Genomic DNA, 21194 nt, shown 5'->3' with positions numbered 1-21194 from the left:
TTTAGTAGTTGTGTGTTATTCAACACATCTTTTCCTAAATTTGCAATCTGTGTAGTGTGCAAATCACTCACAGCTTTGTGCTCTTTTGCCCACTGCTTAATCTCTTAATCAGTGTCGCTCACCCTTCAGATGTCTTCCTCATCAGCAATGTCAAATATTTTTTTCATAAGCCAACCTCCAGCATTGATCAAACCCCTCTTCCTCATGTATGTGGAATTACCACCAGTACCTGGGTCATCTCACTCCTTGATTTCTAATGTGCTCTATATGTTCTCTCACATAGCCCCACACTTCCTTTGAGTATCCCATGCCTTTCTATTCCCTGAAGGAATTTGTTGAATTCTTCTTCCAATCTTTCTCACCTTGTTACGCATCTCTCATGCATTTAACACCACCCGTATCACCCAGTGATGAGGGCTGATCACTATGTCTTCCTGCTTGGTGAACAGCACTCCCTCTTTCCAGGTACTCATTCTGTAATGCTTCCACCCTGACAAAGATCAGTAGTCCTGCTACGAACTGCATCATCTCACCTTCTCTGCCCCTCACCTATGAGCAGGAGTGCCTATTACTTTCCTCCCCCTTGAATTTACTGCTATTCCACAGCTGCTTACACTAATTACACAAAATTTATACCTAACCTAAAGATAATATTAAATGACATATTTCCAAGGCCTTTATCCATGCGGATTGCTCATTATTGTTTCATTCACGATCTCTCATTTATCTTCCGATACCTTTCCCTTCAACCTCCCTTTCTGATTCCCATCCCCTATACCTGGAATGACTTTCAGATTCCTTTGAAAAGGTTTCAATCACCCTACAAGCACAATTGTCAGTCTTGTTGGCAATTGAATCTCAACATTTACTGGTGATGTAGTCTCTCGTACTTGGCATGACCCCCTGAAACTTTGCAAAAAGCTTCTTTGTCTTTCCATTCGGCATATATGAAGTTGATAGCATCACCCACTGACCAACCTTGTCATAGTATTCTTGTTGTATGACCCACTGCTTCTTTCTGTTTCACCAGTGCTCGTGTATTTGCATTTGCCCTCTGTACCCTATTCCAAATTTCCCTAATCACTCTGGCAAATTCCTTAACAGACTCTAAAGTCTTCCCTTTCTTCATTTTCAATATGTTAAACAATGATGGCGTTTTATGACCATATACTACTTCATATGGCAATAATCCTGTATTTGTATGTTGCTTTGAGTTGTAGGTAGAGATGATGTACTTCAAATAGACATCCCAACTGGTGCGATGTGAGTCAGCGTAGTATCCAAGCATCTTGCTGACTCTACTATGCACTCTTTTAAGTTCTTCCAATGGCTTACTGATGGAGAGGACACATCCTTAACTTCTTTACATTCAATCGCTTACACAATTCCTTGAACAGATCTGACATAAAGTTCGTTCCCTGGTCTGTTAATATCACTTCAGGCACTTCAAACTTCTGTATCCAATCACTCATAATTGCTTGTGCCACTGTTGCTACCTCCTTGTGTGGCATCAAGACCATTTCTACACATGTTGAAATACGATCTATGACTATGAATACTTACTTATGCCCTGCAGGTGCTTTATTGAATTGACCTAAAACATCAGTCCCAAGAAATTCAGGTAACCTCTGCAATGGTACACTTGTTCGACACAAATATGCTCTCTGTGTGCACTGTATGCAGTTTCACACATACTGGTTTACATCTGTCTACCTATTCCTCCACCAATACTTTCCAAAAATCTTCTGTTGGTAGATCTGCACCCTCTATGACCCACTAATATGTGATCATGAGTTTCTTGTAGCATTCTATTCCTTCGCTTCACTGGTACCACTACCTACAGTCCAACTTGGTTTCTCTGCATAGCAACGCATCCTGCGTACAAAACTGTGACTGCTTAAAACACTGCTCTGGGCAGTTTGCATTCCTTATGCTCTTTACCCCCAATACATGAGTAACTTAGGAATAGACATCCTCAGAGAAGGGAAGCAACTTAAATCACTTAATAAAAGCAAGAGTTTTGGACTAGGCTGTATACCAGTTAGGTTCCTTTCAGAGTATGTTGCTTCGATAGCTCCATACTTAACAATTATATGCAACTGCTCACTCAATGAAAGGTCCATATCCAATTACTGGAAAGTTTCACTGGTCACACCAACATTCAAGAGAGGCAGTAGGAATAATTCACTAAATTACAGGCCCTTATCATTAATGTCGATCTTCAGCAGCATTCTGGAACATATATTGTGTTCCAACATTATGAATTACCTTGAAGAGAATGGTCTGTTGACACACAGTCAACAAGGATTTAGAAAACATTGTTCTTGTGAAACACAACTAGCTCTTTACACACATAAAATGTTGAGTGCTATTGACAAGGGATTTCATATTGATTCCATATTTCTAGATTTCCGAGAGGCTTTTGGCACTGCACCATACAACTGGCTTGTATTGAAATTGCATGTTTATGGAATATCATCTCAGTTATGTGACTGGATCCAAGATGTACTGTCTGTGCTAGTGACAAGGGATTTCATATTGATTCCATATTTCTAGATTTCCAAGAGGCTTTTGGCACTGCACCTTACAAGTGGCTTGTAGTGAAATTGCATGTCTATGGAATATCATCTCAGTTATGTGACTGGATCCATGATGTACTGTCTGTGCTACTGACAAGGGATTTCATATTGATTCCATATTTCTAGATTTCCAAGAGGCTTTTGGCACTGCAACTTACAAGTAGCTTGTAGTGAAATTGCATGTCTATGGAATATCATCTCAGTTATGTGACTGGATCCGTGATGTACTGTCAGAGTGGTCACAGTTCATAATAACTGACAGAAAGTCACTGAGTAAAACAGGAGTGATTTCTGCCATTCCCCAAGATAGTGTTATAGACCCACTGCTGTTCCTTATCTATATAAACAATTTAGGCCACAATCTGAGCAACCATCTTAGGTTGTTTGCAGATTATTCTGTCAATTATCATCTAGTAAACTGATCAGGAGATCAAAACAAATTGCAAAATGATTTAGAAAGGATATCCAAAAAGTGCAAAAATTGGCAACTGACCTTAAATAATGAAAAGTGTGAGGTAATTCACATTAATTTTCAAAATGAAACCATTAAACTTTGCTTACACAATCAATCAGTCTAATCTAAAGGATGTAAATTCAACTAAATACCTAGGAATTACAATTATGAACAATTTAAATTGGAAAGAATACATAGAAAATGTTGTCAGGAAGGCAAACAAAATTTCGTTTTATAGGCAAAATACTTAGGAAATGTAACAGATCTACTAAAGAGACTGGCTACACTATGCTTGTCCATCCTCTTTTGGAGTACTGCTGTGCAGTCTGGGATTCCTACCAGATAGGATTAACAGAGTATGTCTAGAAAGAAGAGTAGCATATTTTGTATTATCTTGAAGAAGGGGAGAGAGTGTCATGGAAATTATACAGGATTTGGGGTGGATAACATTAAAACAAAGGCATTTTTTGCGGCAGAGGAATCTTCTCAATGAAATTTCTATCGCCAACTTTCTCCTCCAAATGCAAAAATATTTTGTTGGCGCCAACCTACAGAGGGAGAAATGATCATCATAACAAAATAAGGGAAATCAGAGCTCAAGAGAAAAGATATAGGTGTTGATTTTTTTCCATACACTGTACGAGATTTGAATAATAGAGAATTATTGTGAAGCTGGTTCGATGAACCTTCTGCCAGGAACTTAAGTGTGAGTTGCAGAGTATCTGTGTAGATGTAGATGAATATGTAATACTGCAACTTTTCTACTTAAACCATACACATTTCCATATTTCTTCCCAAGTTTATTCTTGACTTCAAAGTCATTCACTCAGTCTTGCTGCCCATCGTGTCAACCTACTAGAAGGATCCTTCAACCCCAACAACCATTTTAATATTCCATGGTCTGTTATTACTCTAAACTTTTTACTGTACAGATAACATCTGAAATATGTGATTCCATAAATAAGGCTAACATCTCTTTTACAGTTGTGGAATACTTTCTTTCCACAGAATTTAGTTGTCTTGATGCATAAACTATCTGATTGTTTGTTTTGTTTTGCTTTAGGGTGCAAAAACATTTGGGGTCAAATGCACCCATGTCAAAACTATAGAACATGAAGACAGAGAAAAGTTTAAAAATGACTATACGTCAGTCCCAACTGTCATAAGAGAAGACAGCTAGAAACAGGGATGTGGAAAAACAGCTAAAAAGGACACCATACAGAAAGGGAGGTCCAAAAATAGAAATTAAATCAACTTTGCCATACTGCTTTGGTCAATAAAAAGTAGAAGATGGCATCGACAGCTCATGTGTCATTTGCTAAAATGGCCAATAATTCAGACAGAAAACCCAAGCGGGAATGTAAACCGTTAAAAAATGGGCATCCCATCAGGAAGTGGCGGACAGTTAAAACTTGTGTCCAATGTGTACAAAGTGGTGGGGTAGTGCCAATTATCAAATGATGATGGCTAAAAAGGCAGTGCCCAATGCACAGCCCAGTTAAAATGACCTCCTCCCAGTGGGAGAGCCGAGAGGAGGTCGTCCAAGCTGCTGGGAGAGGCTTAATAAGCCGGAGCTTATTCCCATGAAGGGTGGATCATTGGCAGTGCAAAAGGGACACCACCTCCTGACAGATGACAACACAGAGATCATCGGAGGGAATATAGGAACTAGAGGACTGAAGTGCAAGTACTGCAGCCTTGGCAACAGCCTCAGCAGCCTTGTTCCTGGCAGACCGAAAGCTATCTGATGTTCTACACCTTCTCTATCTTGTGACAACACACAACCAAGTGCTTGGTTTGATTCAACACATGATAAAACAAATTCTCTATTAAAATCCAGAAATTCCAATATCAGACTCAATGTTAAAGCTTCTTTCAGCTTCTCAAAAGCATGCTGGCACTCTTCTGACCACACACATTTCATACCCTTTTCTAACAGTTGTGTCTATGGTCTGGCAATAGCCACAAATCCTTTTACAAACTGGTGGTAGTAGTTCGTGACTCCTAAGAATGAATGCAACTCCTTTGCAGATTCTGGTAAAGGAAATTTCAGTAGAGCTCTAATTAATCTTGGGTCAGCCTTAACCCCATCTCTACTTATGATATGACCTAGTAATTCTCTCTCTTCTATCACAAAATTACACTTTTCTGGGCTCAATGTTAACTTCACTGCTTTTAACCTTAGAAATACTTCCCTTAACAGCTGCATATGCTGTACCATATCACTCCCCTAGATGATTATGTCATCGAGATAAAATAACCATTGTTGTGATTTTAAACCTCTTAGCACTCTGCTTAACAATCTCTGAAATGTTGCAGATGCATTTTTTTTTTTTTTTTTTTTTTTTAATCCAAATGGCATTCTTCTGAATTGGTAGTGTCCCAGAGCACTGAAAATGTTGTGTTGATCCTGTGGTGCAATTTCTATAACTATTCCTGCCTCCCCCCCCTCCACACACACACACACACACACACACACACACACACACACACACACACACACACATTATGATTTTCTTAAATTATTCCATCTTTCAGCTGTTGATCAACGAATTCCTCCAAAATTGGCTGCAAGTACCTAGGTATTCCATATGGTTTGTGGTAGACTGGTGATTCATTTCCCATTGGTACGCAGTCCTGTGTATATGCGTAGCTGGTTATGGCCCTTTTGGGAAAAATGAATCCTTAATATACAAAAGTAATTTTTCCATTCATTCCCTATTCCTCCCCCTAGCTGCTTCACTTTTTCTCATAATGCACTTTCAGTGGTTTCCGAGATTGTCTGTGGCTAACACCCCTTGTGTCCCATTCTTCTTCCACCAGGATTTCAATATTAGTGATTAACAACCCATTTGTTAATCCTATGTCCTCCGTGCCAAAATTATCTATAGAAACAGGTACCTTTTTTTCACCTTTTATTTCTTGAATGCATTCAATACCTCTTTTAACTAAGCAACCCAACTGATCTAATACCTCATCCTCTTCTAACAGTCCAACACACATGAAACTCCTACGGGTAAGCTAGACTCAGCACTGACACAAAGTGATTTCCCAGTGCCCTTAGGTACACAGTCACGTGGATCAGGTCTTAGTGTGGTCATTCACAGTTTAATCAGTTCATCTTTTGTGACAGGTTCCCCTTGCAACGTCGCTACACTGGCACGCCCTATGTTATCAAAGAATGATTGTGGCACAATGCTGATATAAGAAATCTAATTCCAGAATCATGTCACAGCCCTCTGCCCCTCACTCATGTGTGGCACAATCTCTAGACTATGTTTACATTGGACAGTATCCAGGCAAAAGTCTAGCAAAAATCCATGTCAAAGACCCCAACAGTGTGACTGCTTCACCCCCCTCCACACAATCTGTACCGTGGTCGGTCCCATTGCTCATGTTTCACCAGATCACCATTGGTGACCGACACATGTGCACCTGTGTCCAATAATATCTGCAAACCTTTTTTCCTACTATTCTTCTCATCGTACAGGCCACCCTTGCATATGATTTTGTAGCATTGAATCTTACTGGGAACAGTCATATGTGACCTGGGGTTCCCATTGGCATATAACACCTTATTCTTCCCCAGTCCTCTACTTCTAAAACCATTACTACTTCTTACCTTATTCAGATCACCGTGAGGCTGGTGACATTGCCTCCTTACATGCTCCGTTCGTTCACATCTGAAACATTTTATACTAGTTGCAAACACTATCTGTTTACCCTGCATTCTACTCAACAAATTGATCTCCTCACACTCTATAGCTAACTGCACTGCTGTGTGGAAATCCATCAGACCTGCTGTCCGTACATATCTTGACATTTCCTCACGCAACCATCTTAAAAAAAACATCAAGCACCCTCTGCTCGGCTTCTTGCAAAATAATTTCATTGACTGCAGCATCCTGTCCTAATTCATAGGTACATCCATTAATTTTCCTTATCCTGTCTGCACCTTGTTCCACAGTTTCCAAATTTCTCTTAGTTACTACCCCTAATTGTTCCCTGTAGTGTCTGGCACTATTTCGTTTCCTATCTCTTAGGATTAACCCTTTTTTTTTTTTTTTTTTTTTTTTTTTTTCAAAATTCTTCCAATGTTGTCGCTCCCTTAAGAGCTTCTGTATACCCTACATTAGTTTTAGCTTTCCCTGTTGGTCTCAGTTTTGCAACACTCAATAATTCCTTACGATACCAACCTTCCCTCTGAGCCACATTTCCAAGGTCTCCCTTAAAGGCCAGCACATCCCCAGTTGCCTTACCAGAAAAAGGAGCAATTAGACTTGTGACTCAGAAATATACACCCCATAGTGATGATCATGATTCTACCCCCCCCCCCCCCCACCAATGCAGTTCTGTATTATCTGCTGTTAATGGTGTTACCTTTTTTAACAATATCCGTACTGCTTCCGACTCTGACGCACCTTGTGTATCTCGTTCTATTGAAGCTTTGTCCTTGACAACATTCATTTTGAGAACTAGTATTCACAAGACAAGAAAACAAAATATGTTAACTTACTTCTTATGTATAATCATGAGCCATCCTGACTCCCAGCATTGCCCATCCATATGCCCCCAATGATTACATGGATAATATTTTACTGGAAGCAATTCTTTTCATGGTGCTGAGTAGTTTTCAAGGTTACACTGTGCACTTCTAACAGGCACTAACCAATCATGACTTGTATTACCTCTAACACTAGACCCTAGACAAATACACTGGTTCTCTACACACAATAAAATCTACTTTACAAAATGAATGACTGTCACACCTTTTCTTCATGACCAAAATACCATCAAAATTTTTTGGTCTCACCGTACTGTAGCCTGTACGTTCAGATGTTGCTCTACGAAGGTGATGTCAACAGTGTTAGGTGGGCTGTTGATTGTCACCCATCGAGACTGAAATGAGATGTCAGGACGACAGTGGATTTGTTGGTCCTCAACCATAGTACATCAGGGACAGCTTGGTGGAGGCATCCAGTTGCCTCTGATTTGAAACAATAGGTGACTGGCATTGCTGACAGTGCAAAGAGCTGGGCTGAGTGAAGCATCACTTGAATCCTGCTGTCAGTGATGTCTCAGGCTGCGAGTGTGATGACAGCCTTGTTGTGAAGCTGGCGATGGCTGTGGCCCCCTTTCAGTGAGCAGACGGCTCCCTGCTCTGGTGGCAGCTCTTCTGAGTCAGGGTAGGCTGCCCTGTCCCCTGGTCAAACAGTGGACCCTGTACTGCATTCCAGGGTGTCGTTCCAGGTGTTACTTGCTTGTGGTGTAGTCTGTGATACTGACGTGAGAATATTTTAGTACACGAATGGCTGAGTACTTCCACATGCCAGACTACATTAGGGCTTGAGCACATATTTTAGTACACGAATGGCTGAGTACTTCCACATGCCAGACTACATTAGGGCTTGAGCACATACTATAAAACTTCCATGGTGGCAACTGAGGAGAGGTTCCGCTAGTATATAGCAGAATTGGCTGTTGGTATACTGCACCCAGATGTCTCTGCTTCACAACACCTGTCAGCCATATTTTGCTTCACAATGCATAAAACTCTTGCCTGCGTGTGACTGGCTCTGTTGCAACTCACTTCTGTTCTGGCATACTTTTTGACCAAATACGATCAATATGCTACACAGTGGACACTCTGTCTCACATCAAAATGCTTACCACCACAATTGACTGTGAAGCCCTTGTGCACTCACACCTTTATCCAGAGCTAGGCACACAACTGGAGCAACCAAACAGCCTGCACTTTCAGTGCCTCCCAGTAACGTCAGCAAACATACAGGTGTATTGCAATGTTTCAGTGGTACAGACGTGACTGTTTGTTCCCTACAGTTTTGACGTGAAGCCATGATATCACTGCAAAACTTGGCACCTCTGGGGGGGTCCATGGCACAGTGAATCTAGTGAAGTGTACTTTTGTGTGGCCGAATGTGAACAAGGATTGAAAGCAGTCTCTACAACAGTGCATTGGTACATTGCTTGCCAGAGAAATAAAAATCACTCGACATGTCAAACCACCATGTTTATTCACCTAATCAACAATTCAAGCATGTCCATTTAGACATTATCAGACCAATAACACCATCTGAATTTTCAATTACTCTCACAAGGCCATCGATCACTCTTTTCATTGGCTAGAAGCCTTCCCTATGAATAATATAACTGCTGAAACAGTGGCAACCACATTCTTTCGAGGATGGATTGCCTGTTTCAGTGTGCCTCTTTATGCGATCACAGGCCAAGGCTGCCAATCTGAGTGAAATTTGTTTCAGCCGTTCATGACTCTGTTAGGCACTAAGCACATCTGCACTACAGCTTACCACACTGCAATTAATAGACTTGTGGCATGACTGCACAAACAACTGAAGGGAGCATTAAAATGTCATGACTCGTTTCACTGGACAGATGTGTTAGCCATTATGCTTCTGGACCTCCTTGGATCCATTAATGAAGACCTCAAAAAGGCTACAGCAGCTGATCTTGTATACAGACATACAGTACTACTAGTAAGCGAATTCCTCGAGAATACACTTAATGACTGTGCTGATGCACAGGATTTCCATCTCTAAGTTATGGGCACAAATCAGGCAACTCTGCCCTGTTGCACTGTGGGCTCAATTCAGTCATCATATTTTTATTTTCAAGGGACTAGTAACATGGGTCCAAGTTTTTAATCAGCATGATGTCGTACACAAACCACACCAACACCTTATGATGGACCTTACACAGTACTCAACAGGGATGAAAAGATGTTCAAGATCAACATTATGGGTTCTCCCAGCACCTCACCTGAAGCCAGCAATTTGCAGCTCACAGACTGGCATAGGCAACACAGACACTCTGCTTACTCAGAATGCTACATCCTTAGCTACTGGCAACCATCCTGGGGTGTCACGTTCGCTTCAATACCAGATACTGATGACACTAGTGGAGGAGTGATGCAGTGATCAGGCATTACAGTGATGATTGTAATGACAGCACAAAGTGTTGGAAGTATTTATGTTCAGTGAGACATGTTTACTCTTTAGGTTTGCAGTAGTTAGTTTTTCCTTGCTCTTAAATAATAAATGTTGTATGCTATCTGGATACATTGCTTTATCAGTACTACTGTCCAAGTATAGCACAAATAAGCAACAAGCCTCCCAAATTAGAAGTATATGAGAGGATCTTGTCAAAGTCAGATATGCATTGATTTTCATCTGAGTTCCAGTTTGAAAGGTGGGAGGAAATATATGCTGAAACAAATGTGAACAAAAAACACATTGCATTCCATTGCAGAAAGGAAAATATTGGCAACCAGAGGCATAAAAAATCCTGTGAAACTCTTAGGTATCTCTCTTCCATCAAAAATAGACAGACTGACCCAGCCTTTTTGCAGAGAGGTACTGCTAGCTGCTAAAAAATTTACAAACTATAAAATAATATATCAGGCAGGAAAACTATAGCAAATCAGCCTGGAATATTACCAAACTTGAGACAACAAACATCGGGCAAAAACATCTGAATCCACAAATTAAAAATAAAGATTGTCAAATAAGCTGCCTGAAAGAAACAACAAACTTTGTGAACGTTTTCTTCAACAACAGTGTCAAGAAATTAGAACAGAAATTTCCACACACAAATGTCTTATCCACCCAGGACCAGCTGCCAAGCTGAATCGTACTCTATCCAGCAACCGAGAGGGAGAAATATATGCAGACTGAAGTAATGAATGGAAATTCGTACTAAGGCTGGGATTCAGATTCGGGTCTCCTGCTCACTAGGCAGATGCACTAACAACAATGCCACTCTGGTACAGCGGCTCAGCACAACTGCACGGACTATTCTAGCACACTTCGCTCTTTAATCCAAATTCCCATGGATGCCTCAGCCCACTTGGTATTCCCCCTAAATTCGAACAGCACTGCAGAGGCCCTCCGACTGTATTGGAATAGCACTTCAGTGTCAAACAAAATGGGGGATCCTGACTGAAACCCAGGCCTAGGTGCTTGAATCAGATGAAACTATATGATTCCAGAGATATTTCCAAGTCTCAAACATCTGTGATGTATAGATGCAGCTGGAAGCGATGAATGAAAAGTTATACCAAGGCCAGGATTCAAAGCCAGGTCTCCTGCTCTAAGCACATACTCCTAATACTAAGCAACAGACAGCCACAGGAAACTAAAGTTGTAAATGAAGTTCATACCTACAGCCAAGGGTTAAAATCTTATTTATTAAGTAGAAGCTATAACACTGTACATGAATATTTAGAAAATCACAGATAGCCATTTATACCCATGAATACGCCACGTATTAAGCAACACTATATGGCATAATTATGAATCAAGATTTTAAACATGGCTGCAACAGCAACTGTTGAATTTCTTCACGATAAAGGATGACAGCCAAAAACAGTTGCTAACTGTTTTTGGCTGTCATCCTTTATCGTAAAATTTGTAAGAATACATGTATGTATATTTAATGAGAAACATTGTACCATCAACTGCACACCCATGCAGTTTGTATTTTTCTACGTGTGAATAAATATATGAATCAATCAATCATCAGTTTGTAAAAGCCAGTGTCTTGCGGTAACATACTGTTCCTACATACATTCAATTCTTAGCTGTGTGATTATTTTCTGGCGATCAAAGGCACAAAACATGGTCAAAGTTACCAAAGTAGGTAACAGAGGAGGTAAGAATAATAACTAGATGTAGTAGTTGGGCTCACTGTAAAGAATTATTTAACAAACTGGATATTCTTACCACATCAAGTGAATACCGTATATCTACCAATCTGCTGTGCATATCAGGGAAAAGATTACTACATAATTCTGTAGATAACCTATTTCTATAGATAATCATCGAACAAAAGCTAGCTTGAACTCACATTTACCACGGAGAAAAAACCTCAAAGGAACATTTTCCTGTCCGGGCATAAAACTGTATAATAAATTTCCCAAGGAGATGAAAATGATTGCTAAAACACATCTGTTCAAGCAGCATCTAAAACATACTTCATAAGTAATGCATACTATAGGCTTACATTTAAAAAGCAGAAAACAAGCTTCACAGCAAACTACTCCATGAAATCAAAATTTCTCAAAATTTAAAGCAGCTATTCAAATGTACCTACTGCAGAAGGTTATTCTAGTGTAACTGAATATCTAAATGTGTATAATTGTTACAAATAGTGGTAGTGGAAAATCTATATAGACTGTGTTAAATGTGAAACAGTAAAAACAGACTGCAAAATTCAGTCTACACAACAGTCTCATCAGTAAATGTCGTACATTATAAATAAATTTTTCTTAGCATTAAGAACTAGAATATTATGCAACACATTTTCATCATGATGCTGTATATATTGTAAATATCTTCTACTTTTTAAATTTGTCTCTCATACAAAAAGCTGCAGTTGTAAACACAAATACCCAGAAAAACAATAACCTTTATAAACTAGATTAACTGTTGTTAATTCATAAGCAGAGTATGATGTAGTAACATATATTTGAGTCTTTTGAGCAAGAAGGGATGATCTAAATCCGATTACAGAATGCGGTAAGAATGGTAAACATCATTTCGCGTTTTCGTGTTCTTATTAAGATTAACCATGCATTTTTTTCTTGTTGTTTAAAAAAACACTAGGTATAATTCTGTGTAAGTAGCAATTTATCTGCAGCTGTGTTGTATGTCCACGCCAATTGTATTTGTAATACATACAGTGTTCATAATCATAACATTAATTCATGTTGTCTCATTTCATCTTATAATACAGGCTTAAAGCATATCAGGTGTATCTACGTACAGAAGTTCTGTACAGGGTCAACAAAACATACAATTACTTGTAAGTCTTACGGTAATGGTTAACAACGGAGGAGGATAACTCCCTGACACATAATAACTTGAGATCAAATTGTAAGCTTTTATACGAAACTCATGTGCTAAGACCTATAGCGCACGGGAGTAATGTTTCATTTCATCATTTCCCCGTGCTTGGAGTGTTTCAGAATATTCCCCAATATTCTTTGTGACGCAGAAGTTGTTTCCCCTCAAAGAGACGTCAGGTAAATAACGATCAGTTTATTTTGAATGTACATCATTATATATTTGTTAAGACATTAAAAGAAATTTGCGTGTTTTTTTTCTGTTCACATGGAGAGCACGAGATAAAGACGACGCAGTCTTGCATGTTCACTGTGACCAAATAGCTGACGGCCAGCCCCATGGAGATCTTATTGGTGGCATTGTCAAGAGCTTCTGAACACTAAAAAAAAGTTAGATGCATTTTAAAATGAACTGGTGTCTACTGTACTATATGCGAAGCATTTCATGAAATATCAGCATGTTGTTTTAAGCATTTTCGATATTCAGCATTGTTACTTGCTTGAAATAAAATCGATCTCCATGTTTTTTATGCATTTTCGATATCGAGCATTGCTTGAAATAAAATCGATCTCAGAGATACAAATAAGCTTAAATACATTTGGACAAGAAATATTTACTTTATTCAATAACTCCTTGTGAGATACAATAAGACAGAAGGTCTAGATCTTCAGATTACAAAGAAAACGAAAGATTAATATATTTTAAGGTTTATTCAAGTTGTAATAAATATTTTTCAGTGCTATAGTTTCTTTGATAGTGAAATACACTGATCAATTAATCCGTGTCATAGCTTTTAATCGCTACGAGTTAGAAAACGTAATGTTACGAGTAATCGCGCAGTTCTCATTTGATGTAGCTGAAGACTCTACAGACAAATAAATATTAACGAATATAAGTATTCAAATTGTACTATTTATCGAAAATAAAAGAGACCTATTTACGTCGTTTCGTAGCGCTACACTTAGCTGCACGATCGTGCAAGTAATAAAAGCAAATCCAGGTGATTAGCTTTATCCACTGCAACATGACAGAGGCATATCACAGCAAGCTCAACGGCTCACGCATCATGCGAGGCTCTTCGTTCAGTTTCTGAGGTGGACTGAAGGGAGGTCTTGAAGACGTGCATGAGGCATATATTCGTGTTTATAGGCTGGGAGTCGAGTTTCCCGAACGTACTGGAGCTGCAGTCAAGTCTTCGGAGGAAGCGAATTCACAACATCTGGAAACTCTCCAGTATGCCAATATCTAAACATTTGAGTGTCTGTACCTGAGGTGCACATGGGGCCAGAAGATGGCACATTGAATTGCCGAAACTGGTTGTGAAGATAAAATAAAATAACTTCTCAAATTGCATGGCTGTTTTGCGAGTCTGCGTGTTAAATATTTGATTGGCCACTGTCCAGTGTCCACATGGATCAACTTTGAGACAGGAGGGAGTCCAAGAGGCATAATAGTATGTTCATGGTACGGGAGTATCAATGGCTGTCCATAGGGTGTGTAGTGATCAGCTATATTTTATACTTTCTCTGCTGCAAACTGTGTATGATCGAAACAACATTGTACAGTTGGTATCAACCGAATGAGACAGTGGAATTGTTGGGGCACTGACCTCATTTTTGGGAGGATGTAGTTTGGTCTCTCTCGTCATGCTGGTGTCATTACTTCAGCATTTTCATATATGTGTATGAACATTTTGAGCTACAGTATCTATTTTCATTGTATATGATGACAAATCCTATACTATCGTTATATGGCCACTGGATGAATGATTGACTAAATACATAAATAGATTCCAACTTACTGTTGAAGGCGTGCATTTTCCTCCAGTTGCTGGGCAGATCTATCAGTTGCTAGAAAAAGATACCCATGTGGCATAAAAGATACATCTGGTGTGTTCTCTCCCTCTACATGAAGATAGCTCTTTAGATTTCGAAGAAATTCTGCTCCAAACATTGACATCTGTATGTTTTCAGGTAAGCTGAACTGTTGTCTGATACCGCCACAGGAAAGCGGTGTAGAGGCTTTCGCGTACTGTTGCAATCACATATCACATTACTTGATGACCAGTAACTATAATAAACATAATAAATTGACTAAACTTATAAATAAAATGTAGATACATACCGAAGGGTCTTTCTCAATGACAATAACTCTGACACCATTCCGCATCCTAGTCTTTAGCCAGAAGGCTACAGAGGAACCAACGGCGCCACCACCAATGACAACAACATCACATTGATCACTAAAGTGCTTCTTTGCGTATGGCTGTTTAGGTACAAAGGGAATAAGATTTTGTATACTTCTTAAGTCTGCATTTAATATCCCTGATGTCCTGCTAAGTGGATGTCTGGATTTCTGCACTGACAACTGATCATTATCAGTTGACTTTTTATAATACAGGCGAAAAAATGTTGAATTTCTTTCTAATAATTTCAAACTTGTACTACATTTGTTCATAAGATTCATGATTCTAACTCATATGCAAATGACCTGATGGAAACTGATATCTTATCAGAAGGAGCTACTGCAAAGTCCAAGGACGTATCATCGCCGTTATAATGATAACGTTGAGCAAACACAAATACTATGTAGGTAACCGTGTATATTGTTTAGTCATAACAGAGCTCAGAAACATAATTTTCCATTCTAAACTTCCAATAAATGTTATATTTATAAACTGCAAACTTAAATACGCTTTCCCACTGCTTTTGTCAATGTTCTTTTGCGTCCATGGGTCCATAGCCGCTGTGAATTTCTTAAAGGTACTCATTTTTCTGTGTATGTTGTTTTTTATTTTTGAAATCACTTTGTTTCAAGGTGTGGCTATTAGTTAATTTCGCCCAAGCAATCTGTAAAGTGCGTGTACGATTATATACCTCTCTGCAAAGACTATAGTTAAAACAAATCATCGCCGAGTGTTCAAAGTTTCAAATACTGCGCTTCATAGATGGTAAATAATGTTGCACCTTATTTCCCGATACGGAATGATATTGAACGTATAGGGGTGAGATTGAGAGGTTGCACAGTAATATTGAGAACATTTGGAACTTTTGAAATAGTTGGCCCCGTCCGGAAATATTCTGGCGTCTGTATTATTGACAATATCTTTGACAGTCTCTCGCCTGTGGAAGTCTCTTTGCGTATTTGCACTCACTGGTTGTAATTGTTGTCATCGGCGCTAAGTGTGGGAAGACGAAAATGGGTACATTACAAGGAGAACGGGCTAAAAGTGCTTTGAGCTCTAAATTAAAGCCATAACTGTGTTACGTGAAGGCGGATAATTACCGAAACAGAAACTTAAATTATGATTGCTTCGAGGTTATAATCAAGAAATAGTTGCAACAGTATCCTACAGTCACGAAGAAAGATGCCTTTAAAAAAAATTTAATTCTTTAATGAGAAATTTTCGAAAAGTGGTGAAATGAATAAAAGATTGTAGGAAAATGGTGAAGGGCTGTATAAAGTATTAGAATGTCCTTCAGGTATTTCGAGGAAATGAGTTTTCTTCTCGATAAAGGTGTGAGCTGGGTCAGCACACAGGAGTCCCTAGATGCACGAAAAGAATAACCCAGTTGCGGAAGTATTTTGTTTAGTTGATTCATTATATTCACGTGAAATGCACATAAGTTAATGATAATACACGTCAGTTTATCAGGTCTTTGAAGCAATACTAACAAGGTTTATCTTCGCAATAAACTTTGTCATTATTAGACTAATAACTGAGTGTATTTCTGTTTATATTCTGAATAATTATGTGTCCCCACACCCAGGTGGATTCTTGATGGCAACATGTTTCCCATCTATAGCACCAGTATATTGTACCTCAAACTCTTCTGCAATTTCATTCCATATTTATGGTGAACTTGGCAGTTGTAACATACAAGAGAAACTGTTTAGCCATTCAGTTTAGCTTGATTCTTTGTGCTAATCAACTTTGTTGCAGGTCAGTTAAAATGAGACTGTGGATCTTGTAATAACTCCTGGCAAAGAAGGAGGTGTTAACTCAAGAGGAGATTTTAACTTCAACCTGTCAGCAACAGCTTGAAACTGAAAGCTTCTGGCTGCAGCTTGGGTTGAGGAGTTGGACAGAATGACCTCAGAGCAGGAGCTACATGTCAATAAGGCAGTTAGTGACTTATTGTATGTGGAGCAAATGCAAAGTGTTCTTTGTGCAATGTGATCAGTTGTGGGACACATTTGTGCATTTTACAATTATTGACTGTATTATACTCTGTAGCTATCTGCATCAGTGAAGATATATTCTCATGGATTTATAACAATTTGTACACAAGTGTCGTGCATAATGCATTTTGTAGAAAATCATTAGGTGTGAGTTACAGCTGCCTGTTCTACAAATTTTGCCAGAAATTTGGTTTGGAAATTTTTTTTCCTTTAAGTGTGGTACTGTATAGGTACTTGGTTCAGTCTGGACAATTGATGTGATCCAATGAGGGTTGCTTGACCATTTTTAAATATTTTGAATTTTTTTTGCATATGTTTACTTTATAACTGAGAAATTGAAAACATAGTCCATATCAATTCAAGCAGGCTAGGAAAAAATCTTACTTTCATAGTCTCATCTGTTATTGAATTTATGTTAAAATGAAGGACTAAGTAAGGAACATGTTTTTTTCTTTCTTTTTTTTCTCAAAAAAAATTACTGCTCTAAGATACAGCCCTCCATAGATGACACTGTGCACTCCACTTTGAAGATGCAGATTTTGGAAAAAAAATTAAAATGCTGTATCTCTTGAACAGTTCTAGATATTTTGTTGGTTTTTTTTTATTATTTGAAAGATTTAATTGCCTTATGATTACAATAAATCCTCCATTTGGACTTACCTGTCAAAGTTCATTTACTATAGCAATCTGAACTTTTTTTATAATTTATGGAAAAAAATTTCAAAAATGCCAATCCATAAAATTTTCAATATTTTTTTTAGTACCATATTGTTCTACATTTCCTGAAAAAGAGAGCCTCCACTTTTAGGTTGAACAGGCTTCCACTTTTAGGTTGAATGGGTTTTATAGACAATTGAAGTTTTTGACATACAGAAAACCTGTTTTGTTGCCAAATTTTCACATAACAGGCTCATAAAAGTCAAAACATAGCCATATTTAACATAATTTTAGTTTTGAAAGATGAGTGAGAGACTCATTTTTCAAGCATTTTAAATGGTTCCAAAATGTATGTGAAAGGTCCAAAACTTAAAGGTTTCAATTTATACAACTTCTTTGCCCTCTGTTTTGTACTGAAATTAGCCAGTAAGTGATCTAAAAATGTGTTCCACTGCTTCAATATCTTCCTATGATATAGTGATGCCTTCCTGTTGAACCAGTAGGAACTGGAGCACTTACAATTTTCAAGACATTGTGAACAGGACGTGAGCACTGATGGTGTTGTCGCTGGTCTTCAGCTGTCATAACTGGTGTGTATAATCCTTGCAATCCGCCAGTCACAGTCATACACACGCCCCACAAACATCCCCCTTCTCAGGTTGTGAATGTGAATATTATCCTGCTGTTTCTGAGGTGTTGGCCAAATGAACGAAATTTCTTCTTTCTTGCTCTTTAAAGTGCATTCAATATGAGTTTGCCCATCACTTTGACTCCAAAAATGTGTCTTCTGAATTCCAGGAGTAGTTCGTTTGTACCATTCTTCTTTCTACTCACAGAATTCTTCAGTTTCCTCTTTGGACAAAAGAATGAGGGCTGTTTATGTGTAAAATTTCACGACTCTCGTAAAGTCCTCAGCATTCTGAATCACAGCTGTATTTGGTCTGGAAAGATTATGTTTTGTAGCATGGTGCTTCAGCAGGCCGCCTTCACCATCACAAGGCCCCTTGACCTGACTAATAGCACTGTCACTTGGCACAAGTGACTTACTCAGTTCAAACAGCTGGTAGTGATTTTTAAAAAGTGATGAGGACCACCATCAGAAATAATGATGATCTTCTTTACCCCTGCTTGCAGTTGAAGAATTTTGTTCATTGCTGGTGAAGCATGTGCTGAGTCATGTCTTGTGTCATCACTTATAACTGCGACCCTTGTGTCTTGTTTTGAAAATACGCCACTCCCGTAAAAATTGAAACCTGGTCATTACTCCAATGACTCCCTTGTACATCTTGTGGGAGAATTACAGACAAGTTCTCAGCAAAATCACAGTGAATCACTAAAAATAATTATTCAGCCTGTATACACCCTTTCACTTCTGCAATGTGTTGCTGTTGCAATTACTTCAGATGCTGGTGTGTTACTGCATTCACTAACCATTTACCAAGTTCATCAATGAAATTGTCAGAGGCAACAGTTTTCTTAATTAGTTTATTTTCCCTCATGTCACATATGTAATTTCTGCAGAGTTATCTGCTACATCTTCCAGGCCAAGTGTGTGTTAAGACAGCCGTCCCTTTCCAGGGTAGTCACCACATTCTTGAAACAAACAAGTCTCTCATTGTATGTCACAGACTACTAATGACATCACACGCCCACCCAAGATGTCATATGTCACTTGTTCCAGTAAGTTCTTCGAAGTTACAACACAATGTTCAAAATTCGCGCAGTACACACATAAACAGACATCTCTAGGTGTGTGTGGAACTACCCACTTAGGCTGTAGTGCATAAAACTTTGATCTTCCAATATGTGAAGCTGTATAGTTGCTCTTATAAAATTGCAAAAGTTTCTTTAATACTGTGAGTCATGTACCTCTTAACTTTCGCAACTTTTTGACCTTCAGCTGTTACAGTTATACTGTCTTCTTTTTGTTGGCACTCTGGCGAGAACAGTCCCATTTATCTTCCAGATAAAATGATTGCACTATTTGAACTTGAGCTGCTTCTACAGGATGACCATAGGGATCTGGTCTTCCAAAGACGCCTTTTACAGACCTCACATTTCTTGATTTGTCTACCATGTACTTTGATACTGATGGAACACGATTCAAAATTGTTTTCTTTGAAAATGTCTCTGGAATAATAGTTAAAACTTTCACATTTTCCCTATAGGATGCACAATATTCAACAGCTGAATTGATATTTGTGAAAAGTTCGTGGCAAGAGTGCTTTGGTTCATTTTCTTCTGAAGATTGAATTTCTACTTTGAAGAGTGTTGTCAGTTTTGATGAAGTATATTCATCCACAGCTTTAGTAATTTCTCTGTGCTTTCTTGATGCATAAAGCTTATGACTTGACATCACTGACCATGGTATCTTAACAGGACTAACACCTACCTCTGTGCTTGACTGATCAGGGTATTTAATTCTTCCTCTATTGATGCAAAATCTGTACCATGGGAGGCTTCACCTTGTTCAGATACTATCATTGTTGTTATTCTGTCAAAAAATTCAGAACTGCAACAGAGTCTGCAAACGAGAACACTTATTCCCAACCCGAACAAAGTCTGTTTTTTTGGTTTGTCTTATATATCAATGTTTTATGGATATGTAAATAGTCAGCACACTTCACCCCTGTGGCCCCAGTCAGAAGACATTTCAAACAGTCCTTTCCACAAAACACACAGCAACTGTGTCATCTGGCAAATTTCTCACAAAAACACAGGTATCTTAGAATCCTCTTCAGTAAGCAAATTAGCAGTGAACAACTACAATACAGAAACTTGTAATGAAAAGCCACAACAAAGAAACTACAAAAACAGTGTAAGAAATATCTGCAACAATGAAAGTAGAAAGAAGTAACTGCAACGAAGAAAGTGATAGGAAATAACTGCAATAAAGACAGTAGAAATAAACATTATAACAAAGAAATTAGTAGCAAACAACTTCAGTGAAGACATGCATTACCATTGAAAGTTAAAAAAAAATGATTTTTTAAATATAAAACATGTCCAACTTAAAAATGGAAGCCCTCCTTCACAAACAATATAACACTATGTGGTACTAATGAACAGGAAAAAATGAAAATTTTATGGATTGGCATTTTTGAAAAAAAAAAAAAAATCTGTAAATTATTAAAAAAATCAAAAGGCGACAGTGAAAGAATTTTGACAGATATGTCCAAATGGAGGATAGCATTATAATCACAAGGAAATTATCTTTCAAATAAAAAAAACTCTAACCAAATATATAGAACTGTTACAGAGATCATTTAAAAAAATTTTCAGAATTTCACATCTTCAAAATGGTGTTTGCAGTGTCATTTTTGGAGACCTGTATCTCAGAGCAGGAATTTTTTTTTGAGAAAACAAAAAAAATACATGTTTCTTACTTAGTCCTGAATTTTAACATGTGCTAAATTCAATAATATCTGAGACTATGAAGGT

At 38.3% G+C, this 21194-nt stretch overlaps 1 protein-coding gene across 1 annotated transcript in view; it reads right to left on the bottom strand.

Annotated features, from left to right (window-relative positions):
- LOC124795892 (FAD-dependent oxidoreductase domain-containing protein 1-like) overlaps window positions 1-15380 on the bottom strand; it is a 215122-nt gene extending 199742 nt beyond the window's left edge. The window contains exons 1-2 of the mRNA XM_047259971.1: window positions 15039-15380; window positions 14716-14945 (exon numbers count right to left, since the gene is read on the bottom strand). Coding sequence (XP_047115927.1) covers window positions 14716-14945; window positions 15039-15380 — 572 coding nt within the window. The remainder of the gene's footprint in view (window positions 1-14715; window positions 14946-15038) is intronic.
- Window positions 15381-21194: the final 5814 nt, after the last annotated feature.

The sequence above is a fragment of the Schistocerca piceifrons genome, chromosome 4, assembly GCF_021461385.2.
Source record: "Schistocerca piceifrons isolate TAMUIC-IGC-003096 chromosome 4, iqSchPice1.1, whole genome shotgun sequence".
Lineage (NCBI taxonomy): Eukaryota > Metazoa > Arthropoda > Insecta > Orthoptera > Acrididae > Schistocerca > Schistocerca piceifrons.
Note: the sequence above shows the minus strand (reverse complement) of the source record. Positions and strands in the feature narration are given on the sequence as shown.